Source organism: Lissotriton helveticus, chromosome 5_1 (genome assembly GCF_964261635.1).
Source record: "Lissotriton helveticus chromosome 5_1, aLisHel1.1, whole genome shotgun sequence".
Lineage (NCBI taxonomy): Eukaryota > Metazoa > Chordata > Amphibia > Caudata > Salamandridae > Lissotriton > Lissotriton helveticus.
In genome coordinates this window covers 128,708,099-128,735,138 of record NC_136065.1, presented here as the reverse complement: position 1 = coordinate 128,735,138, position 27,040 = coordinate 128,708,099, and the positions used below count along the sequence as shown (strand labels likewise).

General features: G+C 43.8%; 1 protein-coding gene across 2 annotated transcripts in view; it reads left to right on the top strand.

Annotated features, from left to right (window-relative positions):
* Positions 1–27,040, top strand: part of CNTRL (centriolin) — a 1,008,983-nt gene that overhangs the window by 578,657 nt on the left and 403,286 nt on the right. For both annotated transcript variants that reach the window (XM_078641873.1, XM_078641874.1), the window contains one exon: positions 14,904–15,220. In XM_078641873.1, the coding sequence (XP_078497999.1) occupies positions 14,904–15,220 (317 nt within the window). The remainder of the gene's footprint in view (positions 1–14,903; positions 15,221–27,040) is intronic.

The following is a 27,040-nucleotide window of genomic DNA, read 5'->3' as shown; positions in this document are numbered from 1 at the left end:
GCACCTGAGCTCCCCGTCCGGCGTCCAAGACAACTGACTGTGCCCCCTTGCTCCCAGGACCCTCACAAACTGGAAGCTCCTGTGCTTGTAGCCAAGTCCCCTCTGTAGGAAACTGGGTTTTTGTTGCAGTTGTACTCTCACTTTTTTAGGAAGCTGGTTCTGTATATACTATACCAAAGTGAGGTATAGTGTGCACAGAGTCCAGCGGAACCCAAAATGTAGGCAGAGGTAAAGTAGATAGCACCTCACTCTCTATTTCTGGTAGTGTGGTTCAGCAGTAAGGCTTTATCAGAGCACAGTGTTAAGCATGTTTTGTACACACTCAGTCAGCAAATTAACCCCTTGGCCGCGGCGAAAATTCCGCCGCGGTGCGGGTGATTTATGGCATGGGCGTGGTTCGGACGGCCCCCGGCCGTCCTCCGCACACAGTGACGTCGGACGGCCGCCGGCCGTCCGACGCATGGAAGGGGTTAATTCACACACCCAAAGACTGAACTTCAGACCACTTGTTTTTGTATAAAAATATTCTTTTAGTTATTTTATTTCCTAGAACCAAGCAAGCCTGGCACAGGTAAGTGATAAGTACTTTGCAGAAAATATAACGTTGAAATACGGTATGGATTGTTATGGTATATGCACTTTGTTTTGACTTACAGTATTGTTGCAGAGTAATGCAATGCTTTGTAAATATAGTACATAGAGTTGAATTGGCTTTTCAGTAAAATACCAGGTATTATTTTTTTGGTTACTTTTCTTACTCCGTGTAGTATACCTGGATACTACACTGGGACATTTCCTGTAAACAGGTAAGTAAAAGCGTTTTCGTTAAATAGTACAATTTTAAAGAATTTCTATAGGTTTTCAAACTCCACACTTAGAAACATTTCCAAGAAAAACAGTCAACGTTATCCTGTAGAGGAAAATAGTGTTATCGGTTTTAGGATAAGTATTCAGTGGTGGGAGTTGAGGTTCTGGGGGTAGACTCTGGCGTCCCCCAGGGTCAGGGATGCACTCTCGTTACACCCTCAACTGCACTAGGGCTGCCAGAGGCAGAGTGCTGAGGCCCAATGTTATCCAATGGGGGATAGAAGTGCCTTTTAGGGTCAGATCTTCCTACCAGCTCCTGGTCGCAGTTAGGGGACCTTCCGGATTTAGGCTGTAAGCTTCAGCTGGAGGGGCCGCCGGATCTCTGGTCAGGATCGCCGAGGGGACCTCCTTGTGGTGTTTGCCCACTGGAGCCGTAGATGACGGGTGCAGAGTGGCGCGGATTTGCTGTGTCCGGCCGGAGCCAGAGGTTGGTGATGAACACATCCAGTGTTCACGGGAGACACAGTCTTTGTAGTTGAAGGCAGACAGGTCCTTGAGGTTGCTGGCTGCAGGACACACCGGGATTTCCCAGGAGCAGGTTCGAGGGGGAGACAGGCCAGTAGGGTTGCGGCCAAGTCAGTAGGTGTCTTTCTCTTGTTAGGTTCGGCACAGCTTTTCGGTCCTTCTTCTTTTCATGGAGTATCTTCTGGCCTGAGGAAGCAGCGTTCAGGGGTGCCCCTAAATTCTAGATGTAGGGGCGATACACGTACGTAAAACGTTGGGACCAATGGGTCTCTTCCCTGGGTTGGGTACACGCCCTATTATGCCACCCTCCAGTGGGAGGGGGGCATAAGCCTTTCCCTGGTTGGCTGAGTACCCCCATATGCAAGATGGCGGGGGCTGAGAGTTGCGCTTCACCTCACCTCACCTCCCCCACCTTAGGGGTGGAGTTGGCAGAAGTGGGCACACCTCTCTTCCTCACTTGTTTTTCCTGCCGGTTTTCCCTCCCAAAGTGGGGGTCAGAACGAGTGGGGACCAGTTGCTGAAAGCAGCAAGTGGCCTGGGGAAGCTCACAAAGGCAGCAAGCCCTTGAAGCTTCCCCTTCATGGACCCTCCCCATCCTGGGGGAGAAGGCTTGGCACCTCGGCCTAGGATGTGCATTGTTTCAGGCCCCCGAGAGCAGCAGGCCCTCAACACAAGGGTCCAGAAACATGCCTGGCGGTGGCAGCTGAAAGCAGCCACTCAGTCTGGACACTAGTGTTAGGTTACTTTTCAAGGTACATCTCTAAGACGCACACACTGGCATCAGTGTGGGTTTAATGTGCTGAGAAGTTTGATACCAAACTTGCTTAGGAGTTCGTAATGACCAACTCCCAGCACCATATACTCTTAATGGCAGCACTGCACTTAGAATGTCTATGAATGGACTTAGACACTGTAGGGTGCAGGACTCATGCACCTGTACCCTCACCGCTGGTATAGTGCACCCAGCTAGAGAGGTGACTGACCCATGCCAGGGCAGTGGGTTGTAGGCATGGCACACAGGGATGTGTGCCATGTCCACTCTTCACTTTATTCTGCACCAAAACACGCAGTCTGCAAAGGCAGTGTGTGAGTGTAGTGGAACAGGGCCTCTAAGAGTGGCACAATAAGTGCTGCAGCCCTTAGGGGTCTTCTCTGGTCACAGTGCCCTGGGCACCTGTGGTACCATTTACCAGGGACGACCTGTGGCGAGAGATGCCAGTTGGTCTTTTGGTTAGTTTTGGGGAAAGGACACAGGCCCTGGGAACCTGATTGGCAGGGACCAAGGGCACATCAAGTCAAAAGTGCATCAGTAGTCTAGTAGAAAGTGGGGGGGGTTACTGCAACAAAAAACCCTGTTTTTCACACTTTTTCCCCAATACTAGATGCTGTTTTTCGACTCAGACCATGCACTGGCCTGCCAACCAGACCTCGTTGACAGTACTTTTTCCTTAAAACAAGATGCTCAATTGTAACAATTGGCAAATTACCGTAGCACCCAAGTAAGTACCTAGCAAAGGGTACCCCTGATACCCAGGACCTGGGTACTGAAGAGGGCCCCTTAGGGCTGCAGCATATCTTTTCCCCCCTTACGGGACCCGCACACAAATTCCACACAGACTACCATTGCAGGCTGCAGCATGACATGGTGCAAACCATGAGTGAAAAATGACATGGCACACTCCTGTGTGCCATGCCAAAGTAAATGCATTTACTATAAGTAAGTCACCACTACAGCAGACCTTTGAGCCCTAAGGATGGAGGGATTATATTTTATGTGAGCACATATCTGCATGAGCAGATATGCCCATGTGATGTCCAGTTCTATTATTAGATATTGCAAGTGAACAGGGAAGCCATCTTAAGGTATCTACTGGGTACTGGTCAAAACGAGCTACAAAATGGATTCACTGAAACATATGATGTTCGGTATAAAACACCTTGTATTAATAAACCCACACTAATTCCAGTGATGGATTTATGAATACATGCACCCAGAGGGTAACTTAGAGTTACCCCCTGAACCCCACTAGTCCTCTAGTGTTCTTGCTTGACTCGTCCTGTGCAGCCTGCCACCATTGACTAGTTTCTAACCCTGTAGGAGGTGAGAGACCTGCTCTCAGAAGTCAGAAACAATGCCTACTCTAGCAGGAGGTGTTTACACCTCCTCCAACCAGGATAGTTAGTAAATTACCATGTCTAGGCAGGGAGCTTCAAAGAGCACACCGCCTTTGATATGCAAGCCCGGCTTTCCCATACCTGGAGGTTGCAATCCCCTGCCTGAGCCCCATTTGGTACCAGGACAAGCAGGAAATTAGGTATGAAAGGTGGCGTGTTGCACCTCCAGGCTTGTCACACCCCTAGGGCTGGCTACGTAAAGTGAACACAGAAACCAATACCCGGGGTACTGTACCCTTGCAGCTACAAAAGCTTATTGAAAGTCCAGTACAGACTCCAATGACATCACCGGCGACCAGCTGGTGACTGACATCAGGACTACAGAGGCCAGCACCGGGAGTGGCCCATCTATCCTGTTTTTGTCCCTCTTGCTGGTCCTATCTAACAACTGTGAGTGCCTTGACGCAAGAGAGCAAGCCAACTACAAACACCTGCACCCAAGCTTCCTTGCCTGGGCCCAAGGAAACCAACTGTTTTCTCGTGCTCCCAGGACCCTCTCGACTTGAAATCCCTCTCCTTACCTCCCCCCCTCCTCCAGACCCCCTCACCCATTGTTGGGAGCTCCCGGACTGGTCGCCAAGTCCCCCTTTGCAGCCAACCTATTTCCAGGTGGCCCCCTTTCCTTTCTACCATGTAGCGCTCAAGGCTACTAACCCATCCATCACCTCTGTACCCAGGCTCACCAGGGCAGATAAGACCAATTTGCTGGTGGAACTTTGGTACTTGTCCCCCTACCATCTCACGACAAAAGGGGTTCCATGGAAACTCATTGCACGTATATGTATGCAGTAAATGTTCTGTTCGAGGCATGTGGGCTGCTGAATTCATATCTCAGCATAGATCGCGGCCTAGTGTTGGGTCCGGATGTTTGCACCTTGTTGTCCTGGAAGAGTCTTCGAAGTATCACAAGATAGGTGACTCCTCCCCTGGACTACAGTGCGGATGGGCATCTTCTCCATCCTCAGATTGGTTTTTTCGCCTTTAGGTTCGGAAGCTACTCCTCAACTCCAACTTCGGAACCGAAACTTTTCAACTTTCTAAGGCCAAAAGGCCTTCTACCTCGACGATATTGATCTCGTTCGGTACACCTTGACTCGATAATACTTTCCATCTCGATCCGGTCGTCGACGCGGGCCGTTGGGCCTTTCCGACGCCATGTGGGCCTGTTCAGAATACCACCTATCAAAGCTTTTATGGAAGGACTTAAAAGAATTATCCCTCCAAAGCATCCACCTTCACCAGTCTGGAACTTGAACGTAGTACTAACCAGACTCATGGGGCCACCTTTCGAACCACTCCACTCATGTGAACTACAATTCTTAACATGGAAAGTGGCATTTTTTATTGCCATTACCTCCCTCAGACGAGTGAGTGAGCTACAGGCACTAACCATTCAGGAACCCTTCATGCAAATACACCAAAATAGTGCTTCGTACTAACCCTAAATTCATGCCAAAAGTTATATCCACTTTCCACATCAATCAGTCCATAGAATTGCCAGTTTTCTTTCAAAACCCGCAGTCGGTAGCTGAAAGAGCCCTACGCACACTAGATGTCAAAAGAGCTCTGCTCTATTACGTGGACAGAACTAAATCATTCAGAAAAACAAAGCAACTTTTTGTTGCTTTTTCTCCATAACATAAGGGTAATCCCATTTCTAAGACAGGAATAGCCAGATGGATAGTTAAATGTATTCAAATATGCTATCAAAAAGCAAAGCGCACTTTAACTGTTCCCCCAAAAGCCCACTCAACGTGCAAAATGGGGGCATCCATGGCTTTCCTAGGAAATATTCCCTTAGAAGACATATGTAGAGCAGCTACATGGTCTACCATACACACCTTCACTAAACACTACTGTGTTGATGTGCAAGCTAAGCAACAACTGCAGTAGGCCAGGCTGTTCTTAAAACTCTTTTTCAAACCACTGCAGCTGGTACAGGCGACCACCGCTAGAGGAGATACTGCTATGCAGGTTATGCTAAGATATGAATTCAGCAGCCCACATACTTCGAACGGAAAATGCTACTTACCAGTATGCCTCTGTTCTTGGCATGTAGGGCTGCTGACATTCATATCGCCCACCCTCCTCCCCGGTGCCTGTCACAGCTGCAGGGTTACCTTCTTAACATACACTTACATGGTCATCTCTTACTTTTCTGTACTCCATCTTTGCCACAATGGCGAAAAACAATCTGAGGATGGAGAAGATGCCCATGCGCACTGTAGTCCAGAGGAGGAGTCACCTATCTCGTGATACTTCGAAGACTCTTCCAGGACCACAAGGTGCAAACATCCGGACCCAACACTAGGCGGCGATCTATGCTAAGATATGAATGTCAGCAGCCCTACATGCCAAGAACAGATGCATACTGGTAAGTAGCATTTTCCTTCTCCCATAGGAAAGCAAAGCATTACGCGTAAAAGCGAACTGTTGATTAACATTGCTAAAATTGTAAAAAGTCTATTAACAAAAAACGACTTGCCCGATTACAACATTTTTGGGTTAAAATAAATAAATATATATATATCTATATATATATATATATATATATATCTATATATCTATATATATATATATATATATATATATATATATATATATATATATATATATATATATATATATATATATATATAGGAATTAGCATTTAAAAAACCTTAGAAATTCACTGAAAAAAACCAAAGGTTTCACACCAGTTATAGTTAGCTGGACATTTTACTCATACAAAACCATTGAAATTCCCCCGTTATAGTTAGTTGTACTCACTATAACTCGCGCGCCCGCAATCCACTGCTGATCATGTCACATATTAAATCATTCATGACCTGGTCAGTGACATCACTGATGACATCTCAAATGACATCGCGTACGGGTGCGTGCAATGTGCGCGCAGCTCGCGATTTATTTATTTTTTCAAATGTTTTTTTTGCCCTTCGGGGTCCTTCAGGGACCCCCTGAGAAGGCCTAGGGGGTCAGGGAGTCTCTACCTTGCCCCCTTTTCACGTTCTCCACTTTTGTTTTTGACTTTCTTCTGCCTCGGGGGTGCGTGCACCGTGTGCGCACCTCGCAGTTTTTTTTTTGTTTTGTTATTTTTTGGGGCCTTCGGGGTCCTTCAGGGACCCACTGAGAAGGCCTAGGGGGTCAGGGAGTCTCTACCCTGCCCCTTTTTCACGTTCTCCACTTTTGTTTCTGGCTCTCTTCTGCCTCGAAGTGACAAAATGGCGGCCAACACTTCCTGGTTTCCACCGATTGGAATGTTGACAGACGTCTAACAGCAAATCAAAATTCCGCTCGCACACACCTGGTACGCGCACGGTGTGCGCACGGGTGTGCGCTTCTAGATATATATATATTTTTTCTTTTGATTTTCTCAAGAACTACTGCAGGGATTTACACCATTTAAGCAAAAGCGTGATCTGCGAATCATACTCTACCATTTTGCCAAATTTCTTGTAATTCCGTTCAGCAGTTCGGGCTGTAGCCGTGTCTAATCGTCCTATGTAAAAGAACATGAGGAAACACGTTTTGGGACCCCCCCTTTTTTCTCAGCCCCCACTTGACAAATCCCCCCAAAACTTTCATGGAAGGAGCGGAGCAGAGCAGAGCGGGCCATCTTCTTTGAGAAATTCGCGAAGATTCATCAACCGGCGCCAAAGTTATTCCCAATAGAATGTTGCGGATTTCCTATGGAAACTAGGTCCTAACTATAACTACCTACTGGCGACCGCCAGTAGGTAATATATATATATATATATATATATATATATATATATATATGTATGTATATATATATGTGTGTATGTGTATATATGTATATATATATATATATATATATATATATATATATATATATATATATATATATATATATGTGTGTACCTGTTATTTTTCTAAATTGATGTGGATCTCCTTTTTGAGTGTGTGCATTATTTGACGGGGTGCAAAAAAATGTGTAACACTCCTCTCTGATAGGCCTAAAGCTGCTCAACCACACTCCCCTAGATTGTGCACCTAGGGATTGCTAGAGCAAGTCCCTGTCTACTCATAAGGGATATCTGGGCTCTTAGCATAGCTCGTTTTGGTATACTATATAAAGAGCCAACTCCCTACACCCTTTGCAGCCTTTTTCTAGGACACTCCAGGGCAGATTAAGATGAACTGCTGGTCGTTCTTTGGACCTTAGCAGCTTAAGTCCTAAAGGGGACCCCCGAAATACGATTGCAAGTACCTGTATGCAGTACATGTTTCTTTCTCAATAGGAAAGCATTACCACGTAAAAACGCATTTGTGGTACATTTTTACTTACCTGAACAAATTGATATCTCGGGCTCGACGACACATCATGGCGCAGAGATCAGCTCCAGAACCGGTAGACATCTTCAACGAAGGCCCAGATGTCCCAGAAGAAGATTCCGAAGAGCTGGAAATCATTTCAGAGGCAGTGATGACCCCATCACTCTAGGTCAGTGAGTACTACTGCCCCTACCCCAACCCCACCAACAAAACAGAAGGCACCGGTCAAGACTTCGCTTCTGGGTCCCAGTCACGACCGAAAGCACATTTCAGAAGCCCCGCCTCCACGCCCGGCTCCGAAGAAGAAATACAAGACTTCTGGTAGCTCGGAACCGAGCAAACCGCATGTAATAGTCCCACCGGCGCCTTCGGCACCGAAGCCAAAAGAGCACTCCGCTCCGAAGTCAGTTCCAATTCCTTCGGCACCAAAAGACAAACCGGCCTCGAACACTTCTAAGCCTAAAGATCACGCCTTGACTCCGAAACCCAAGCCTTCGGAACCAAAGAACAAGCCAAAGGATTCTATCACGCCTCCTAAGGCCAAAGAACGCAAAACTCAACCCGGCACGGAACTGAAAAAAAACGGCGCCGAAAGCGGTTATTGAGGAAGAGGAACTTTTTCATCCAGATCCTGTAGATCCCAAACAAAAGATCATCTATATTAATCCCAAAACAGGACATGTCACAGCTGTACCATCCAAAACTTCAGTGCCTGTCAAGAAGAACTGTTCCACTTCACCTATGCATCCTTCTTCTCTTGTCCTTCCTTCTAATCCTCTTCCTCTACCTAGTTATTTTACTCCACCTCAGCCTGTATCTTCTCCACTACATACACCACCACAAGATGATGCTGATTTGACTGGGGGGAGGGAAACCCTACTGACAAGGATTACAATGACCCAATAGATCCAATAGACCTCCCAAGCCCTCAACCATACCCAACAAAACCATCTCCCCCTGACGATAATATTGTTTTTGGGCAACAATAGAGCTGCTGTTTTTCATGGGGTGACCATGCACTCAAACACACCAGAGGAAGATTTTTTTCTAGATACATTTGAACAGTCCCAAAAAACTGTACAAATTTTACCAATGATCAAAGGAGTAATTAAACGTGCCTCAGACATATTCAAAGATCCTGTACGGGCCAGGATTCTTAATCCCAGAATTGATAAAAAATATAGACCTGCCCCCGGAGACCCTGCCTATATCAAAGGACAGCTGCCCTTAGATTCACTAGTAGTTTCCAACGCTGGAAAGTGCGCCAATTTACAAACCTCATTAGATGCACCACCCCCAATAAAGAATCCAGATTTCTAGATGCATCTGGTAAGAGAGTAGCTGCACAGGCAGCCAATCATTGGCGCATAGCCGACACTCAAGCACTGCTGGCTAGATATGATAGGGCCCACTACGACCAATTAGAGACCCTATTACAACATTTGCCAGATCAATACAAAACTCAAGCAAATGACCTAATTCAGGAAGGTAAATTAATAACAAATGCCTCAATTAAATGCGCTCTTAATGCATCAGATACTGCTTCTAGGTCCATTAATACCAGTGTACTGCTCAGACGACATTCCTGGCTACCTATTTCAGGCTTTAAGCAAGAGGTCCAATCAACCATCCGATCAAGAACAACTTTTTGGACCGGATGTGGACACTGCGCTCGAAAAAATGAAAAAAGACACAGAGACTGCAAAGTCCATGGGAGCACTGCAGTCTCCACACTCACGTGGTTCCTTTCGTCACTCCATTTACAGAAGAGCCTCCAAAAACATCAGCACAGATAACTCATCTTCGTTTAAAAACACTACCCAAACATCCCCCAATAGAGGATATTTTATAAGAGGATATAGAGAAAATAACAACAGAGGGAGAGGCCGAGGTAATAACAACACTTCGCACCTCCCCTGCAGCCAAACAGTGACTTCCCTCCAGTCCCCCCAGACCATTCCACTCTGTTTGGGGGGAAGGTTATCACAGTTCCTACCTGTTTGGGAATCCATCACAACAGACAAGTTGTTAAGACAGATTATCCAATATGGTTACTGCCTGGAATTTACAGCTACTCCCCCAAACATAACACCCAAGCAGCGTCCAATGAACATCTTGCACTTTTAAAACAAGAAGTTCTATCACTACTTCAAAAGCATGCCGTAGAACCAGTCCCCTTACAACATCAGGGAACAGAGGTTTACACCCTGTATTTCTTAATCCCCAAAAAAGAAGGATCCCTAAGGCCAACACTAGACCTCTGACCCCTCAATCTGTATATACATTCAGATCATTTTCACATGATCACCCTCCAACAAGTGCTTCCTCTACTCCAACAAAACAACTTCCTTGCCACACTAGATCTCAAGGACGCCTACTTCCCCATTACCATACATCCTGTTCACAGTAAGTTTCTACGGTTCGTAGTGGCCGGACAATACTATTAGTTTAAAGTCCTTAAATTCGGAGTCACCACCGCGCCAGAGTATTTACCAAATGCCTAGCAGTGGTAGCAGCACACTTAAGGAGACAACAAATCCATGTCTTCCCATATCTGGACGACTGGCTCATAAAAGCCAAGTCAATGAACCAGTGTGTTCAACACACTCAACAAACCATCCAGACACTGCACAGCTTGGGGTTCACAATCAACTATATCAAGTCGCACCTCCAACCCTCTCATGTACATCAATACCTAGGAGCCACAATAAATACTTCCACGGCTCTAGTCCATCCATGATAGCCAGTAAACAAGCTCTCGTCAGCAAAATTCAAATACAACACTCTTCCAGCCAGAGTGTTCATGCAACTCATAGGCTTGAAGGCATCTTGCATATTCATTGTACCTTATGCAAGACTTCAGATGCGTCCCGTACAGGAATGTCTGGCACATCAGTTGAACCAAGCTCAAGGACAACTTTCAGATCTGGTGTTGGTAGACAGCCACACACATCTCTCTCTGCAGTGGAGGAACACACAAAACGTATCCAAAGGGCGGCCGTTTCTCGAGCCTGTTCCACAAATAATGCTAACCACAGACGCATCACTCACATGATGGGGAGCACATCTCCTCAATCGCACAACTCAAGGGAAATGGACGACTCTACAAAAAGTGCTCCATATCAATCATCTGGAACACCTAGCAATATTCCGAGCTCTAAAATCATTTCAACTTCATGTGCAAAACAAAGCTGTCCTGATCCGGACGGACAACATGACAGCCATGTATTACATACAAAAACAGGGAGGCACACATTCTCTGCAGCTGTCACAGTTCGCACAGAATATTTGGAGGTGGGCCATTCCTCAAAACATATACCTGCTTGCAGAACACCTTCCAGGAGTTCACAATCTGATTGCGGATCTGTTAAGTCGACAAACACAACAGAGTCACGAATGGGAGCTACATCCACAAGTTCTTCTACCATTTTTCCAAATGTGAGGACAACCAGACATAGACCTGTTTGCCACACACGAAAACGCAAAATGCCCAACCTTCGCCGCCAGGTTTCCACACCCGCTGTCCAAGGGCAATGCAATATGGATGAACTGGTCAGGCAGATTTGCATACGCTTTTCCGCCACTCCCACTGATTCCACTAGTGGTACGTAAGCTCCGGCAACAGTCTCTAAAAATAATCCTAGTGGCTCCCACAAGGGGCACGCCAACCGTGGTTCACAACGCTGTTGGAACTCTCAGTAGACCCACACCAAACACTACACCTCTCCCCAGCACTACTAACGCAGAAACATGGAGAGATAAGACACCCCGATTCAACACAACTGAACCTGGCGATCTGGCTCCTGAAGAGTTCGGTTTCCTTAACCTTCCACCAGACTGTATGAATATCATTAAAGAAGCCAGGCGACCGATCACCAGAGCTTGCTATGCAGCAAAATGGAAGAGATTTGCCATTTACTGCAATAACACTCATATCAATCCACTGAATGCCTCCATCCAGAACATCATTTTCTAAGATGTAATTTAGCATACTCATCCATACGTCTGCATTTAGCAGCACTTGCGGCTTACTTACAAAACAGACAACATTTGTCACTGTTTAGGGTACCAGCAATTAAAGCCTTTATGGAGGGCCTTAAAAGAATCATTCCTCCTAGATTGCCACCCTCTCCAGTATGGAATCTCAACATTGTACTTACTAGGCTCATGGGACCCCCATTTGAACCTCTGCATAAATGTGAACTTCAGTTCCTTACATGGAAAATAGCTTTCCTTATTGCAATTACCTCTCTCAGAAGGGTAAGTGAGACCCAGGCTTCAACCATACAAGAGCCCTTCTTACAAATACATCGTAACAAGGTAGTTCTCAGGACAAATCCAAAACTCCTTCCTAAAGTCATCTCTGCTTTTCACCTTAATCAATCAGTGGACCTACCGGTGTTTTTCCAAAACCCAGACTCCGTAGCAGAGAGAGCTCTTCACACCCTAGACATCAAAAGAGACCTGCTTTATTACATTGATAGGACTAAATCCTTTCGCAAAACAAAACAATTGTTTGTAGCTTTCTCACCATCTCACAAAGGTAATCTCATCTCCAAAGCTGGGATTGCAAGGTGGATCGTTAAATGTATCCAAATATTCTACCAAAAGGCTAAACTCACATTAACAATTCCTCCTAGAGCACATTCCACACGCAAACTAGGGGCCTCTATGGCTTTCTTAGGGAACATTCCCCTAGAAGACATTTGTAAGGCAGCAACATGGTCTACAACACACACTTTCACTCAACACTATTGTGTTGACGTGCAAGCTAAACAACAAGCTTCTGTAGGTCAAGCTGTTCTTAAAACTCTTTTTCAAACTACTGTAACCGATACAGGTGACCACCGCTAAGGGAGATACTGCTGTACAGTCTATGCATAGTGTGTGATCTGCAGCTCATATGCCTCGAACGGAAAATGCTACTTACCAGTATGCATCTGTTCTTGGCATGTAGAGCTGCAGATTCACCCACGACCACCCACCTCCCCGGGACCTGTATCTGTTCCAGTTCTATCTTATTTAGATATGCACACATGGACATCTCTTTCTCTTCTACTAACTCCATCATTTCCCATCATGGCGAAAAACAATCTAAGGATGGAGTCGATGCCCATGCGCACTATCGTCCAAGGGAGGAGTCACCTATCTCGAAAGTGGCTCTGTAAACACTGCACCAAAGTAAGGTACAGTGTGCACAGAGACCACAGTCCCCAGAGGTTTGGCAGAGGTTAAAGTTAGATATTACCTTACTCTCTAAAGTGGTAGCTTGGTCGAGCAGTAAGGCAGGACCAGAGGACAGTGTAAAGCATGTGTTGTACACACTCAGTCAGCAAATGGTCTCACACACTCAAGAACTGAACTCTAGGCCAACTGTTTTGTATATAAAAATATATAGTTGTTTATTTTAAAACCACAAGTAGGTATCATAAATACTTTCTCAGAATGAGATGTTGCAATTCAATACTTTCAAATAGCAATAGACTTTAGAATGCAATAGATACAGTTGTTGCAACACAAGTTAAACACACTGGTGCATTTCCTGTAAACATTCGAAATAAATCGTTTTTGTTACACAGGCGATTTTTAAGGAATATTTGTAAGTTTTGAAAATCTACACTTTTTCTGACAAAAACTGGCAATGTTATCCAATGGGAGGAAATTGTGTTATTGGTAAATCACAGTTGTATTTACTTTTGAGGGTCAGTGCTGGGCACAAAGATCGAGCACTAGGATCTTTCCTGGTCACAGGTGAGTAATTTCGTTTTTGTTGATTGTATGATTATTAACCGCATGCGTGCGGCCGTTTTTCCCGCGGTATGCGGGATTTTTCGAATTACCGCGTTACATGACGAGCTCAGCTCGTCATCAGCACACGGTAGGTAACGCTGATGACGAGCTGAGCTCGTCATCAGCATTGAAGGGGTTAAGGAATATTTCAAAGTTGCAAAACTCGACACTTCGAAGAAATTCTGAGTGAAACCCAGCCAATGTTACCCTATGAAGAAAATCAAGTTATCGGTCTTTGGGTAAGTATTCGGCTGGCAGAGTTAAGGTTCTGGGGGTAGATTCGGGGGTCTCCCAGGGTCAGGTAAGTACAGTTGTTACCCCCTCAGCGGCACAGGGGCAGCCAGGTGCAGAGAGAGTAGGCCCAATGTTAACCTATGGCGGGCAGGTGGTCTTTGGTTGGTGGCTGCTAGCAGGCAGGCCACGCGGCTGTGGGAGCTGAGCTCTTGGTCACTTACACAGGGCAAGTGGGGAAGTATGATAGGACAGATGCTGCACTCCCAGCGGCACTCGGGCGGCTGGGTGCAGGGTGCTTTTAAGCCTTTGGGCGCCCAATGTATTTCAATGGGAAAGCTGGAAGTTGAACAAACGCTGCAGGCTCTGGGACGGAGATTCTTCAGGTGCGACCACCACTTCGAGAGGTAAGTTGGGAAGCTGTAGGTTAGGTAGGTACCCCAGAGGAGGGCACAGGGGCCGCAGGGGTGTCTTTTGATGTCGGAAATCTTACCCTCAGCTGGTCACGGTTGGAGGGGTTCCTGGTTGTGAGGCTTCAAGCGTCGTCAGGAGCGTCATGGAGGGTCCTTGGGAGCTCGATTCTAGGTCACAGTCACCAGGAGGACGTCCTTGTGCTCTTTGTTCATTCAGGCACAGGCCAAGCTCTGCGGGTGCAGAGCGTGCTGGATGATGAACACTACTCTCTTCTCACTCACTAGTCACCCTAATGGTGACTTAAAATTCATCTGTTTTGGGGAGAAATCGATTGGTATAAGTATTCTTTCATTTCTAAAAAATATTTTCATTTGGCTGGGCTACTAACAATATCTGTGGTTCTAGATTGAATATGATACTGTGTCAATGAATTGTATACTCGTGTAAATGAATATACATCAGAATTTAGGTTGACATGTTCTCGAGTAATGTCTTAAAATATCTTCCTTCGAATATTTAATTTCTGCAAATTTATGGTCAGTGCTTAGTAGTGTAATTGTACAGTTCCTTGTTGTATCCACATAATAGTCACTCCAGTGTTACAGAAGAATTCAATTAAAGCAAGATGTATAGTTTGTGTTATTTAACTGTATTTTACTTTTTAGATGGAGGTGACGGAATGGCTAGTGAAGAAGAGCTTGAAGTGAATGGTCGGCCCACGTCTCCTTTTGTACCACCGCAGGGTTCAGTCATTTACACTGTCCTTCCTGAAGGTGGTCCAGTCCCCCAAGGAACTGTGATTTATGGGCCACCGCCTCCTGCAGCACCCAACAATGGTAGACCTATTGCTCCTGGGACAGTTATTTATGGACCGCCGCCTGCTGGAACCCAAATTGTCTATGGACCGCCACCTGCTCACTTTGCGATTCCTCTCATTCCTGCTGGAGTGCTTCATTGCAACGTACCTGAACATCATGACTTAGTAAGAGTCCCTCGATATCGGTCCCTTTGTCCATATGCTGTACATACCCAGCACTCGCCATTTTTTTTAATCTGTCACTAAAGAATACTTTGGACCTAAAAGTTGAAAATGAGAATATTTTCAGTTTGTTTAGGAAACAAATACCTATAAAGCGGTCATTTGTTCCTCTTTTGGGATATCTGGCAACATCATGATTGGACTAATATTTCAGCCAGCTGTAAAAAGAAATCATGAAATAAACATCTCTACCATCCTAATGTATTTTCTGGTTTAAAGTGCAAGGTTAATGTCCATAACAATGCCTTTCTACGTTGGGATTTATTTTTAGATTTTATATATATATATAGACAATTGCATCTATTTTGTGATATGCATAGGGTGACTCATTGAAGAGAGCATATGCCTGGCATATCCCTTACTAGTCGCCACCACTTTTCACCATCGATTTCAGCACTCCCAGAAATCAGTAAATACCACTTGCTTGCTAGGTTTGTTTTAAAGAGGTCCACAGCTTACCCTATTTTGACAAGAGAGTCATAGTTTGGGGAGTAACCCTGGTTTTGTGTTCCCTGTTTTCAACTAGTACGTACATGCTGGCAGCCTATGGGTCATAACAAGGCCAGTTGTCCACAGTTGCCTATCACTTGATCAAGTGGGTATTCTTACAATTCCCTCCTTCACTGCCTGTTTTTCCCATGGTTTGAACTAAGGTAATTTATACTATGGCCCAAACAATTTCTATTTATCATGTCCATACATGCTGCTTTCAGCTACCTTAACAGTATAACAATAGGTTGCATAGAGCATTAGTGGTATTCTATGACTCCACTACAGTGATCCACAGGTGTGTCTTCCTGAACCAAAACAACAGTGTTATCTGAAATCCACTTAAATAAAAAATCTACACTGGAGCACAAATATGTAGGTAGAAGACCTATTTCTCTGTACCTATACCTCCCAATAGCACTGGAAGTTCTCCTAGACAGAATACCAAAAGCAGAGATTAGAGAAAGACTATTTCATCTATAGTTTTATATGCAAAACAGTTACAGATTAGAGTATAATTTGCTATATTTTAACCATCAGAAATATTTACAAAGTAGCCAGTAAAGTTAGGAAATTATATGTTATACTCTTGAAACCACATCTGTAGCCAAGCAGAAAGTAACAAACTCGGGGCCATTGACAGAAACATTTATGACCACCTTCTCACTGTAAAAGAGGTGACTTCACCTCCTATAATCTGTAGATCTAAGTAACAGCTGTGGTGCAGGATGTCTGTACTGAGAGTTTTACTTAAAGACACATCACTTGTTCAAATTCAGTTTTTGATGTAGCTGATGATGATTTCACTTAAACAATTATGTAGCTATTTATTGCAGTGATACCTTAAACATTTGGCCTTCACACAAGACAGGTTATATTTATGGACGTTTCTTTCTAAGACTTATCTGGTAAGCAAGTAAATTACGCTTTATAGCTTTGGAAGATGGCAAAGCTGAGTCAAGCAGATATGCCTCAGTCGTGCCCTGCCTACTCGCTCTCCATCAGTCTGTGCCACATGGTCAAGACTTACGTCGGGTACAGGTGCTATGTTTCCTCAGATTTAGACATAATCTGGAACGTGTAAATGTGCATCAAATATTGCTCTCTCTCAAAGCTAATTTCAAATACACTTACCTTTCTCCTCCTACAATTGTAGTTTATCTTTGCACCAACTCAATCTAAGAGGTGTAACCACAGTAATTTGATTGTGTCCTCATGGTGAGCTAGTGAGTTGGACACAGATTGAAGCAATATTGCTAAATGAAAATTCAAAATGCTGAGGTTTTTGGACCATAAACTCAGGCACACAGAGTAACATGAACTGAAAGTGATTCAAATATGACAATACATTAAAATCAGAATAGAGAAACAAATGGGAGGGTGGAAAGCTGTTGCTTCATAGTTGCCTATTCTCACTCACTACCAATATAGTAGCAACTTCAGGACCAAGATAGTGAATTGTTGACATGTTTTTTTTTTAATCCATTTAGCGCCTTATCCTATCCATTATGGATGTGGTCGAGCCTTGTGTGATCAACAGCGCCTTGGTTGGATGTGCCATTCTATGATTCTTCAAAAAAAACTTACCAGGCCTCCAACAACTGCATCTCAGCTCAAATAAGCACCTAGTTTTTCAGCCTAAAGATCCCTCCTGTTCCAAGAAGGATCCCTTTAGAGCCCTGTATCCTAAATCTCAGACACCAGTAGGGATTCAAAAAGTTTATTAAACTTCTGAGAGACCCTCTTTCATCAAGTGTTGGAAGTATCTCTGCATCCTGTTCTTCCCCCTTCACGTCGCCTACCTGAGTGCTTCTGGATTCATTAATTAGTTCTATAGAAAAACAGTATTGCTCATAAGTAAATAATCAAAAATTACTTAAAACAATATTGCTGTGCTAATACTGGGCTTTAATGCTTACTAATATTTTAATCAAAAAGTCAGGGCAGTGTGTACTGTGCACTTTTAAGAGATCCATGCAAAAGAGCTAAATGTGAGCACTCGAAGAGTTGGGTGGATGGCCCTTTCATCTCTAATCCAACACAAATTCACAATATTCAAGATGCCTTAGGGGAAGGGCGCTTTCATACAAACTTTTCTTCTAACAGTGAGATTGCAGTATAATTTGAGCTGCAACTGTGTTCAGTCTGACCAGCTTGACAAAGTGTTAAAAATGTGATTACACAATTAACAAAATAGATTGTTTGTAATGCATGGAATGCTGCAATATTAACATAAAGTGTTCCTTTACTCTCAGCCAATTTGCCTTTAAGTCCCAATACAGCCAATTCTGTTTTCCCACAAACTTCAAACAGCATTTGTGTATTCTGGTTAATTTCAAACATGTTGATTTGTTTGTTAAATATTTTCATTGAGGTTTTACAAGTCAAATCCCCGGTGGGGGTGATATATTATGTAAGTACCAAACATTTCACATATGCAGGGGTTACATAGTCATCCATTTAAAGCACAAACAGTATTCTTCTTTGTCTAGCAGTCTTGGCTTCAAACATGCTGATTTGTTATCAATACTTGCTTCCTTCAGCTGTCACATTTTGAACTAATCCCTTTTTTCTAGCATATTTTCTTCTTTTCCCCTGTTGAGTCACAGAAAATAATGCATGTGTACATGAATGCAAACACCTGGGTGTCCTTGGCTATTTCGGTAGGAAAAACTCTGTTGAAATAAAAAAACAGAAATAGCCTTACCTCCCCCAGCTTGTGATTTCTTCTGGTTACATTATAAAACACATACATTTAAAATCTCTTTAGCTGATCCTCAGAATTGACTATGACTATCACCCACTGTTTTGAGGATACAGGCCTCAATGGTACACCTCAGACAGATATGTAAAACCTTTTTCTAATATTATATTAGTTATATTTTTTGTATTTCTGGGCTAGACTAGCCTGTGCAAACCTCGCATCTTTGATTCCTTCCCACCAGAAAACAGTAGCGTTTGAACCTTGGGTAACCCTTTTTTTCCTATAACACCAAAAAACATTGTCATTGTGTTGTAAAAGCCCACCAACCCTAAAAAAATTGGTAAATAGATGTTCAAGGCATACGCCCTGTAGATACACATGCTTTGCATACTCCTGCCATCTAGTGTTGGGCCCGGATGTTTTTCTTAGAAAAAGTCTTTCCCACTCACAAGGTAAGGTGACTCCTTCTTTCAGTGATAGTGCGCATGGGCATTGACTCCATTGTTAGATTGTTTTCTTTGCTTCCTCTGGTTCAGACGTGTATTGCTGCGCTCCGGTTTGCAACCTTCCTTCAGGTTCCTCTCAGTGGGCAATCCACTGTACCCTCAACGGTATTGTTATTGTACGTGTTTCCCTATTCTCCACGTATCGAATCAATCGGGAAATTCTCCATCTTCAGTTGAAAACATTGTGGGCGGCCTTCGGGCCTAGCTGCGTAGGTCCAGCCGTCTGCCAATGGAATGGACTCAGTTTAAAGTTTCTCCTCGATGCCACTCCAAATACCCTCGCATCAACCTACATAAAGTTTGTAACTTGTGACTCTAACCGGAGCTCAAGGAAGAAGATTGTGAGGCTTGTCCGTCCTTCTGATCGAAAAAGAACCTATGGGATCGGCGTGCTCTAGGAAGAGAAATTCAGCGACAGAGCATTCAACATAGTCTGGATATCTTCGGAGAAGAATCCGAACATGAAGAGGTTGAAGCGTCAGAAAAAGAAGAAGCATTCTCTCTCCCAGAATCGGACTCCGAGCTAGAGATCGAGTTGGAATCCGAAGACATTCCACAGAGACAGCGTATTGTGAGTACTAAAGCCCCTGATTTAGGGTATGATGATGACGATGACAATAGTCATTTACCAACAGATTCATGGGATGACTATAATTTTGATCTACCCACAGATAATGATCCAGATTTATACCCTGCGAAGCCATCACCTCCAGATGATAATGTAGCTTATCAAGAGATGATTTCAGAAGCAGCAGCCTAACATGGGGTTACATTATACAAAGAGTCTTTGGAAGAAGACTCTTTATTTGAGACTCTAGGGTCTACACATAAGACAGGTCAGAGTCTTCCTATGTTAAAGGGCATGATGAGACCTGCTTAATAAATATTTAAGGACCCTGTTCGTGCCCGCATTCTAACATATAGGGTTGACAAAAAATAAAAACCCCGCCATCTGTTCCCATTTTTATTAAGGCACAGTTGCCTTTAGACTCATTAGTAGTCTCTAATGCTCATAAGAGAGTAAACTAACAGACCTCTGCAGAGGCACCTTCCCCAGACAAAGAGTCTAAATTAGTCAATGCATCGGATAAAAGGGTGGCTGCTCAAGCCGATAACCAATGGTGTATTGCTAACATGCAGGGCTTACTAGCTAGGTATGACAAGGCACACTGGGATGATATGGAAGACCTACTTCATTACCTCCCAGAAGAACACAAGAAGAAAGCACAGGAATTAGTACAAGAAGGAAAACTCAAATCAAATTCCTCCATTAGATGTGCTTTAGTTGCAGCTGACACTGCAGCATGGGTAATTAACACCAGCATTCTCCTAATACGACATGCTTGGCTTAGAATTTCAGGATTTAAACCTGCGGTTCAGCTGTCTATTTTAAATACTCCTTTTAATAAGCAACATCTATCTGGACCTCAAGTAGATGAGGGCCTAGAAAAAATGAAAAAGGACCCAGATGTGGCGATGGCCATGGACGCGCTTCAGTCCCCATCAAACAGAGGCTCCTTTCGCCACTCATTTTATAGAGGAGGGTCCAAATGTACATCCTCAGAACCTAATGCTTAATCCTACAAGTCAAACACACAGCCCTCTAACTCTAGAGGTTTCTGTAGAGGAGGGTACAGAGGAAACAGTTTCAAGGGTTGGGGTAAGAGCATGCCAATGCATAATGCCCCTTCCCTCAATAAGCAGTGACTTGCAAACATTTCCCCCCCAATCATTTAACACCTGTCAGGGAAAAACTTTAACATTTTTCGGCAGTCGATAACCTCAGATAAATGGGTACTAGACATTATCCCACATGGTTATTGTCTGGAGCTCACCAGCAATCCTCCCAATATTCCACCCCGCACTCACCATCTCATCAGAGCACCTACAGCTCCTCAAACAAGAGGTACAAGCTCTTGTTACAAAGGGCGCCAAAGAACTAGTTCCATTACGGCACCAAGGTTTAGGAGTTTACTCTCTATACTTATAATCCCCAAAAGGGACGGCTCCTTAAGACCAATTTTGGACCTAAGAAGGTTACGCATGTACATACTGTCAGGACGTTTCCATATGGTTACGCTTCAAAAAGTGCTTCCACTTCTACAGCCAGGCGATTTTATGTCCACACTAAACTTAAAAGATGCATACTTTCACATTGTGGTTCACCGAGCTCATCGCAAATATCTCAGATTTGTGATAGCAGGAAAGCACTATCAGTTCAAAGTACTTCTATTGTGGGTAAATACTGCTCCCAGAGCGTTCACAAAATGTCTAGCAGTAGTGGCAGCTCATCTCAGAAGACAACAAATTAATGTCTTTCCATACCTAGACGATTGACTCGTCAAAGCCAGCACACATCAAAAGTGTTCACAACACACTCCGACTATGTTAGACCAATTAGGTTTTACGGTCAATATGCAAAAGTCTCACCTTCAGCCTCTACAAATACAGTCCTATCCAGGAGCGGCTCTAAACACTTACTCAGCTCTAGCCTCTCCCAATGCAGCCAGAATTCGAAATATTCAAACTCTGTTACTACAGTTTCAGACCAACCAATACCTAGCTGCCAGGATTTCCATGCCACTGCAAGGAACAATGGCATCATGCATTGCAATAGTACCTCATGCAAGATTACACGTGTCCCCTACAAGAATGCTTAGCACGTCAGTGGAATCAGTCACAGGGTCAACTAACAGATCTAGGGCCAGATGTACAAGCATTCAGATTTGCGAGTCACAAATTGCCTCAAAATGCGACCCGCAAGTTGCGACTCGCAAATGTGAATGTACAACAGTGTCTCAGACTCTGTTTGCGATTCTCAATGGGGTCGCAAATTGCATGCCTCATCAATATTCATGCGGCAGTCTCAATTTACGACCCTATTGGGAATGGCTAGCACTCACAGGAATGGTAGCCTGGTGGGGTCAGCAGACCACCATTCCCGGTGACTGCTTTTTTAATAAAGCAAGTTTTTTAGGTCAAGCCTAGAGCAGCGCATGCGCTGCTTGCTCGACTTTAGTAAGGGGCTTTTCAAAGTGCTAACCGCCGGTCACCAGCTTGCGGTTACGAGCACAAGCACGCGCGCCTCGCTCCGCCTCTCCAATCATTGCTACGCGCGCATCCCTCGCGTGCTTAGCACGTCATCGCGATCACTTTCATTTTCATCGCGATGTTGTGCTAAGCATGTGAGTGACGCGTGCGCAGCAATGTCCCCTGAAAAGTACCGTCCCTCGTAGCTTATTTCCAGTATCATTGTTCTGTGACCGAGTCACATCCTACCCGTTGCTGCTTCTTTGGTCTTCTGCTCTGTTTGCAAGGGCTTGCTTCAATGATTGCTATCAATATCAACATGTACAGTCATGATTGCCTGACAGCAGTGACCTATGTACGGGCTTTAAGACCAGACACATTAAATGTCAGGCAACATCAAGCAGCTACAGAAACCCCACCTCCTGAAAAACTGCACCGGATATTAAAAAAAACATGGCAAAGCACATTTACCACTGCTGGTCAGTGTGTTTATTTTGCTTGCTAACTTGAGTACTCGCAGACAGAAATGTACACATTGTAGTGGACTATTCTCTCATTTTGGTTAATATGGATGAGCAAATGCATCATGCGCATTTAAGCAGTTCTATAAAGTGCACCTCGCCTGCTTGGAACGGATTTGCAGAATGTATTATTCAAAGTATATGCTTTTGGAATGTGGTTATTTGAAAATATGAGCAGCGCCATCTCGGTGACACTTGCCACTGCAAAATATAGATTTTAGCGCATGTATGATAAAGGAATTAGCGAAAGGTTGATAGCCAAGGGGGAAAAATATATATAAATGTATATCTCGCCATGCTGGTAAGCAATAATCAAACCACTTTCTGGGGATTAGGCGCATGGATAAGCCTGCTGGACGAGACACTACCAAAGGGCAGGGGGTCTTCTTATCAGAGAAATGCTTCTGGAGCTAGTCTCGTACAGGACAGATTGCTTTCATATTCCTGTCTGCAAGGCAACAAAGGCTGGCAGTAATGTGATAATGCCAGAGAGCAAAGGGTGTTAAACCCCCCTCGCATTAATGCATTGCATTTAGTAAATAATCAGACCCATCCAAATTGTGATTTTTCCACTCAGCTAGAGCCATTAAAATCAAGGTTAATGCATTAAAATAAAGGTTAATGCGGAGGAATCCTTTGCTGGGTTTTAAGCGATCAAAAGGATCTCTTTTATTTGCATGTTTAGGATATTGTTGGCCACTCCCTGTGCTATAATATGTGTCCAGACACTGCAAAGGACAATGAAACGCAGGTCACTAGCCTGACTGCTTGCCCGAAGTAAACGTTGAACTCACTGCTTGCCCCCACCCCGTCGTACAGAGAATTAAAATGCAAAGAAGAAACCTCAGCAGTGTCACCATATTTCTTTAGGTTTGTTGACACATTTATGTCACTTCGAGCATGAGCTGTTCAAATAATGTTTGAGGGTCAAAAGCTAGAGGTTTTACAAACATTATCCCAAACTCATTAAAGGATATTAAGATACTACAAATTATTTCTGACTAAAACAAGTACTTCTAGGCTAGAGTAAATTCGAAGTAGTCTTTATTAATCAACCAGTAATATTTTGAGGACTTGGGAACACTTATTTTGCCAGGTCGCACGTTTTACCATTACCTCTTTTTAACCGACAGAAAGCAGGCCCAAGAAAATAAAACAAGAAGTGTTATCATTTCTGTCAAAGTGAATTTAAGATTTCCAACCTATTCCAGGTCTATTATCTCTGTTGTAATATGAGATGATCTTTTGAAAACAGCGCCTCCTGTTGAGAAGCCCATGAGGCGCCATCTGCAGGCATCATTATGTCTGCCACTCACTGAGGCTGTTCGCTCTCCGGGGCTCAGATGGCCACTCGGTCAGAAGCTAATTTTTTTTAACGGCTCCGTCTATATGCCCTTCCAGTGAGGGACATCTGGTGTGCCCCAAAAAAAATCCAGGATCGTCAAATTATAGGATGATCCAGACAATGTCATATAGGCTGGCCAGCTTTCCTTTATCAGTTCACAAAGCACTTTGGGAAAGTGTAGACAAAAACTTGCACAAACATAGATCAGAAGAGGTTTGTTGGGAAGCAGCAGGTGGTATAAGTTGGGAAGTGCATTTTTGGGATTTAATTCAATAACCCACTTACTTTGGATATTGCGTTTATTGAGTCTGATTACTGTGTCATGGTGTATTTGAGTTACAGCCCCTTTACCACCTTGTTTAGCAAACCTTGACTGCTGTCTATTGGTACATTTGGGGCCGTACTACAGATGACTGCACCAGCGCTAATTGTCGTTGTGCGCCAGAGTATGTGCCCGATGGCATTACAGAGAATCGGTCTGTAATGCGCTGTGGTGTTGGCGCAGACATTGAACTCTGTGTTTATGGGCGTTTACGCCTGTGCACATATTGTATTAGCGCACAGACGCAAACAAACATACTCGGACGCACAGCAACAATTAGCGCCGGCTCAGTCATCTTTAATACGGCCCTTGGAGAGAGAAGTTTTAAAACCGAATCGCACCATCATCCAAATGAAATGAAACAGTATTAAGGCATGATCATCAGTGGTAACCAACTGTATCAACCATGGATGCTGCCCAGTACCCACCTACTGGCCCAAGACCTAAAAAAAGGTTTCAATGTATTTCTGGTTTTTCGCCATAATAAGAAAATATGTGGATGGGATTAGGAAATAGGTTCCATACAGGTAGTCAGTACTTTAACAAGCATTGGCATTGGCATTAGTATTGGTCTCGCCTTTGGGACCTTATAAGTGTTTAGTTATCCAGCACAATATATTTGGTACAACAACATTGTGTTGCTTGGCTAAACACTTATAAGGTCCCAAAGGTGAGACCTATTGGCTATGCCAGTGCTTGTTTTAAATGCACCCTGTTTTCCTTAAATGAAAACTGGATTCATAAAAAAAAAAAAAAATAATTGAAACTTTACAGTTTTATTTTTTGAAGGGCAAGCAGTGGTCACATACTGACAAAGGGAAGGGGTCACTTGGGGACCCTTTCCCGTTCTCGAGTGGTTTACCACCTACTTGAAGTAGGTGGTAAACTTTGAGTGTTTTACTGCCGCAAATGCCGTCACAAAACAATAGTACATGGCATGGTGACTCGCTATTAGGGAGGGACGCCATTTCCTAATAGCGAGAGTCAGTAACTCGCAAAATAGCATTTGTAAATGTGATCATCCTTTTTTGCATTTGCAAACAGGAGGATCTTCTGTTTGCGGCCGCAAAAAAGGGTCATACATCTGGCCCTAAGTGTTGGTAGACCGCAGCACCCATTGCTCTCTGCAGTGGCGGAACACACAAAACGTATCAAAAGGGCGGCCCTTCATCGACCCTGTTCCACAGATCGTACTAACAGCATACACATCTCTCACAGGTTGGGTTGACCATCTCCACAATTTGACAATTCTGGGTCTGTGGGACAACACACACACAAGTCACCACATCAACTATCTAGCTGTATATCTGACACTAAAAGCTTTTTAGTTTCACCTCTAGGAAAAGTTGTCTTAGTCTGCACAGACAATATGAGAGCTATGTAGTATGTACAGAAACGGGGGGGCGGGTACACTCCATCAACTATCACGCCTCTCTCAGACCATTTGGCGCTGGGCAATACATCACAAAATTCATCTCCTGGCAGAGCACCTCAAATTACCAACCTCCTCAGCAGGATTCTTCAACAAATACACAAATACACAAATGTTAACTTGATCCTTTGGTTCTCTTTCCATACTTTCAAAAACGGGTATTCCCACAAATCGATCTGTTTGCCACGCTGGACAAATCAAAATGCCAAACTTCGCCTCCAGGTTCCCACACTCTCTGTCTAAAGGCAATGCCCTATGGATGAATTGGTCAGGAATATTTGCCTACGATTTTCCGCCGCTCCCTTTCCTTCCATTTCTGGTTCGCAAGCTCAGGCAGACATCACTCACACTCATTTTAGTAGCTCCCACATGGTCCCGTAAACCATGATTCAGTGGTTCCACATCAAAAACGGCTTTTCAATTCCAGCCTTCTCACTCAGAACCATGGAAAGAAAAATCAGACACCCAAACCCCAAGGAGCTCAATATATCGATTTGGCTCCTGAAGTCATTGAGATTGGATATTTAAATTTGCCGCCAGATTGTATGACTATTCTTCAAGAAGCAAGAAGGCCTATAACCAGAGCATGTTATGAGTCAAAATGGAAAAGATTTGTTGTATATTGTAACAACAACAATATTGATCCACTAGATGCCTCTATCCAAGAGATTATTTGTTACTGGTTGCATCTACAGCAAGCTAGTCTAGCTTATACATCTATTCGATTGCACCTTGCGGCAATAGCCACAATTTTGCAAAACAGACAACATTTGTCTTTGTTGAAAGTTCCAGTAGTTAAAGCCTTAACGAATGCCTTAAAAGAGTAATACCACCCAGAGGGTTCATGAGTTCACCTTTTGAGCCATTACACAATTGTCCATTAAAATTTCTTTCATGGTAGGTTGCCTTCCTCATTGCTATCACTTCATTAAGGAGAGTTGGTGAGCTACAAGTATTAACCTTAGAAGAAACTTTATTTCTGCTTCATAAAGATAGACTAGTTCTTCACACCAACCCAAAATTCCTTCCAAAAGTAGTTTCTGCTTTTCATATTAATCAATCGGTTGAGCTACCTATGTTCTTACCTCTCAGTAGCAGAAAGAGCTCTTCACAAACTTGATGTCAGAAGAGCATTACTGCACTATATTAAAGGATAAAAGATTTTCGTAAGACAACTGTTGCATTTGCTATAACTCACAAAGGCAATCCTATCTCAAGATGGATTGTTAAATGCATTCAAACTTGCTATGCTAAAGGTAAAAGAACTTTATCAATACCTCCTATAGCACATTCCACTCATAAAATACGGGCATCTATGGCTTTTTTAGGTAACATTCCTATAGCTGACATTTGTAAAGCAGCAACATGGTCCACACCCACACATTTACCAAACACTGTTGTGTGGATGTGTTAG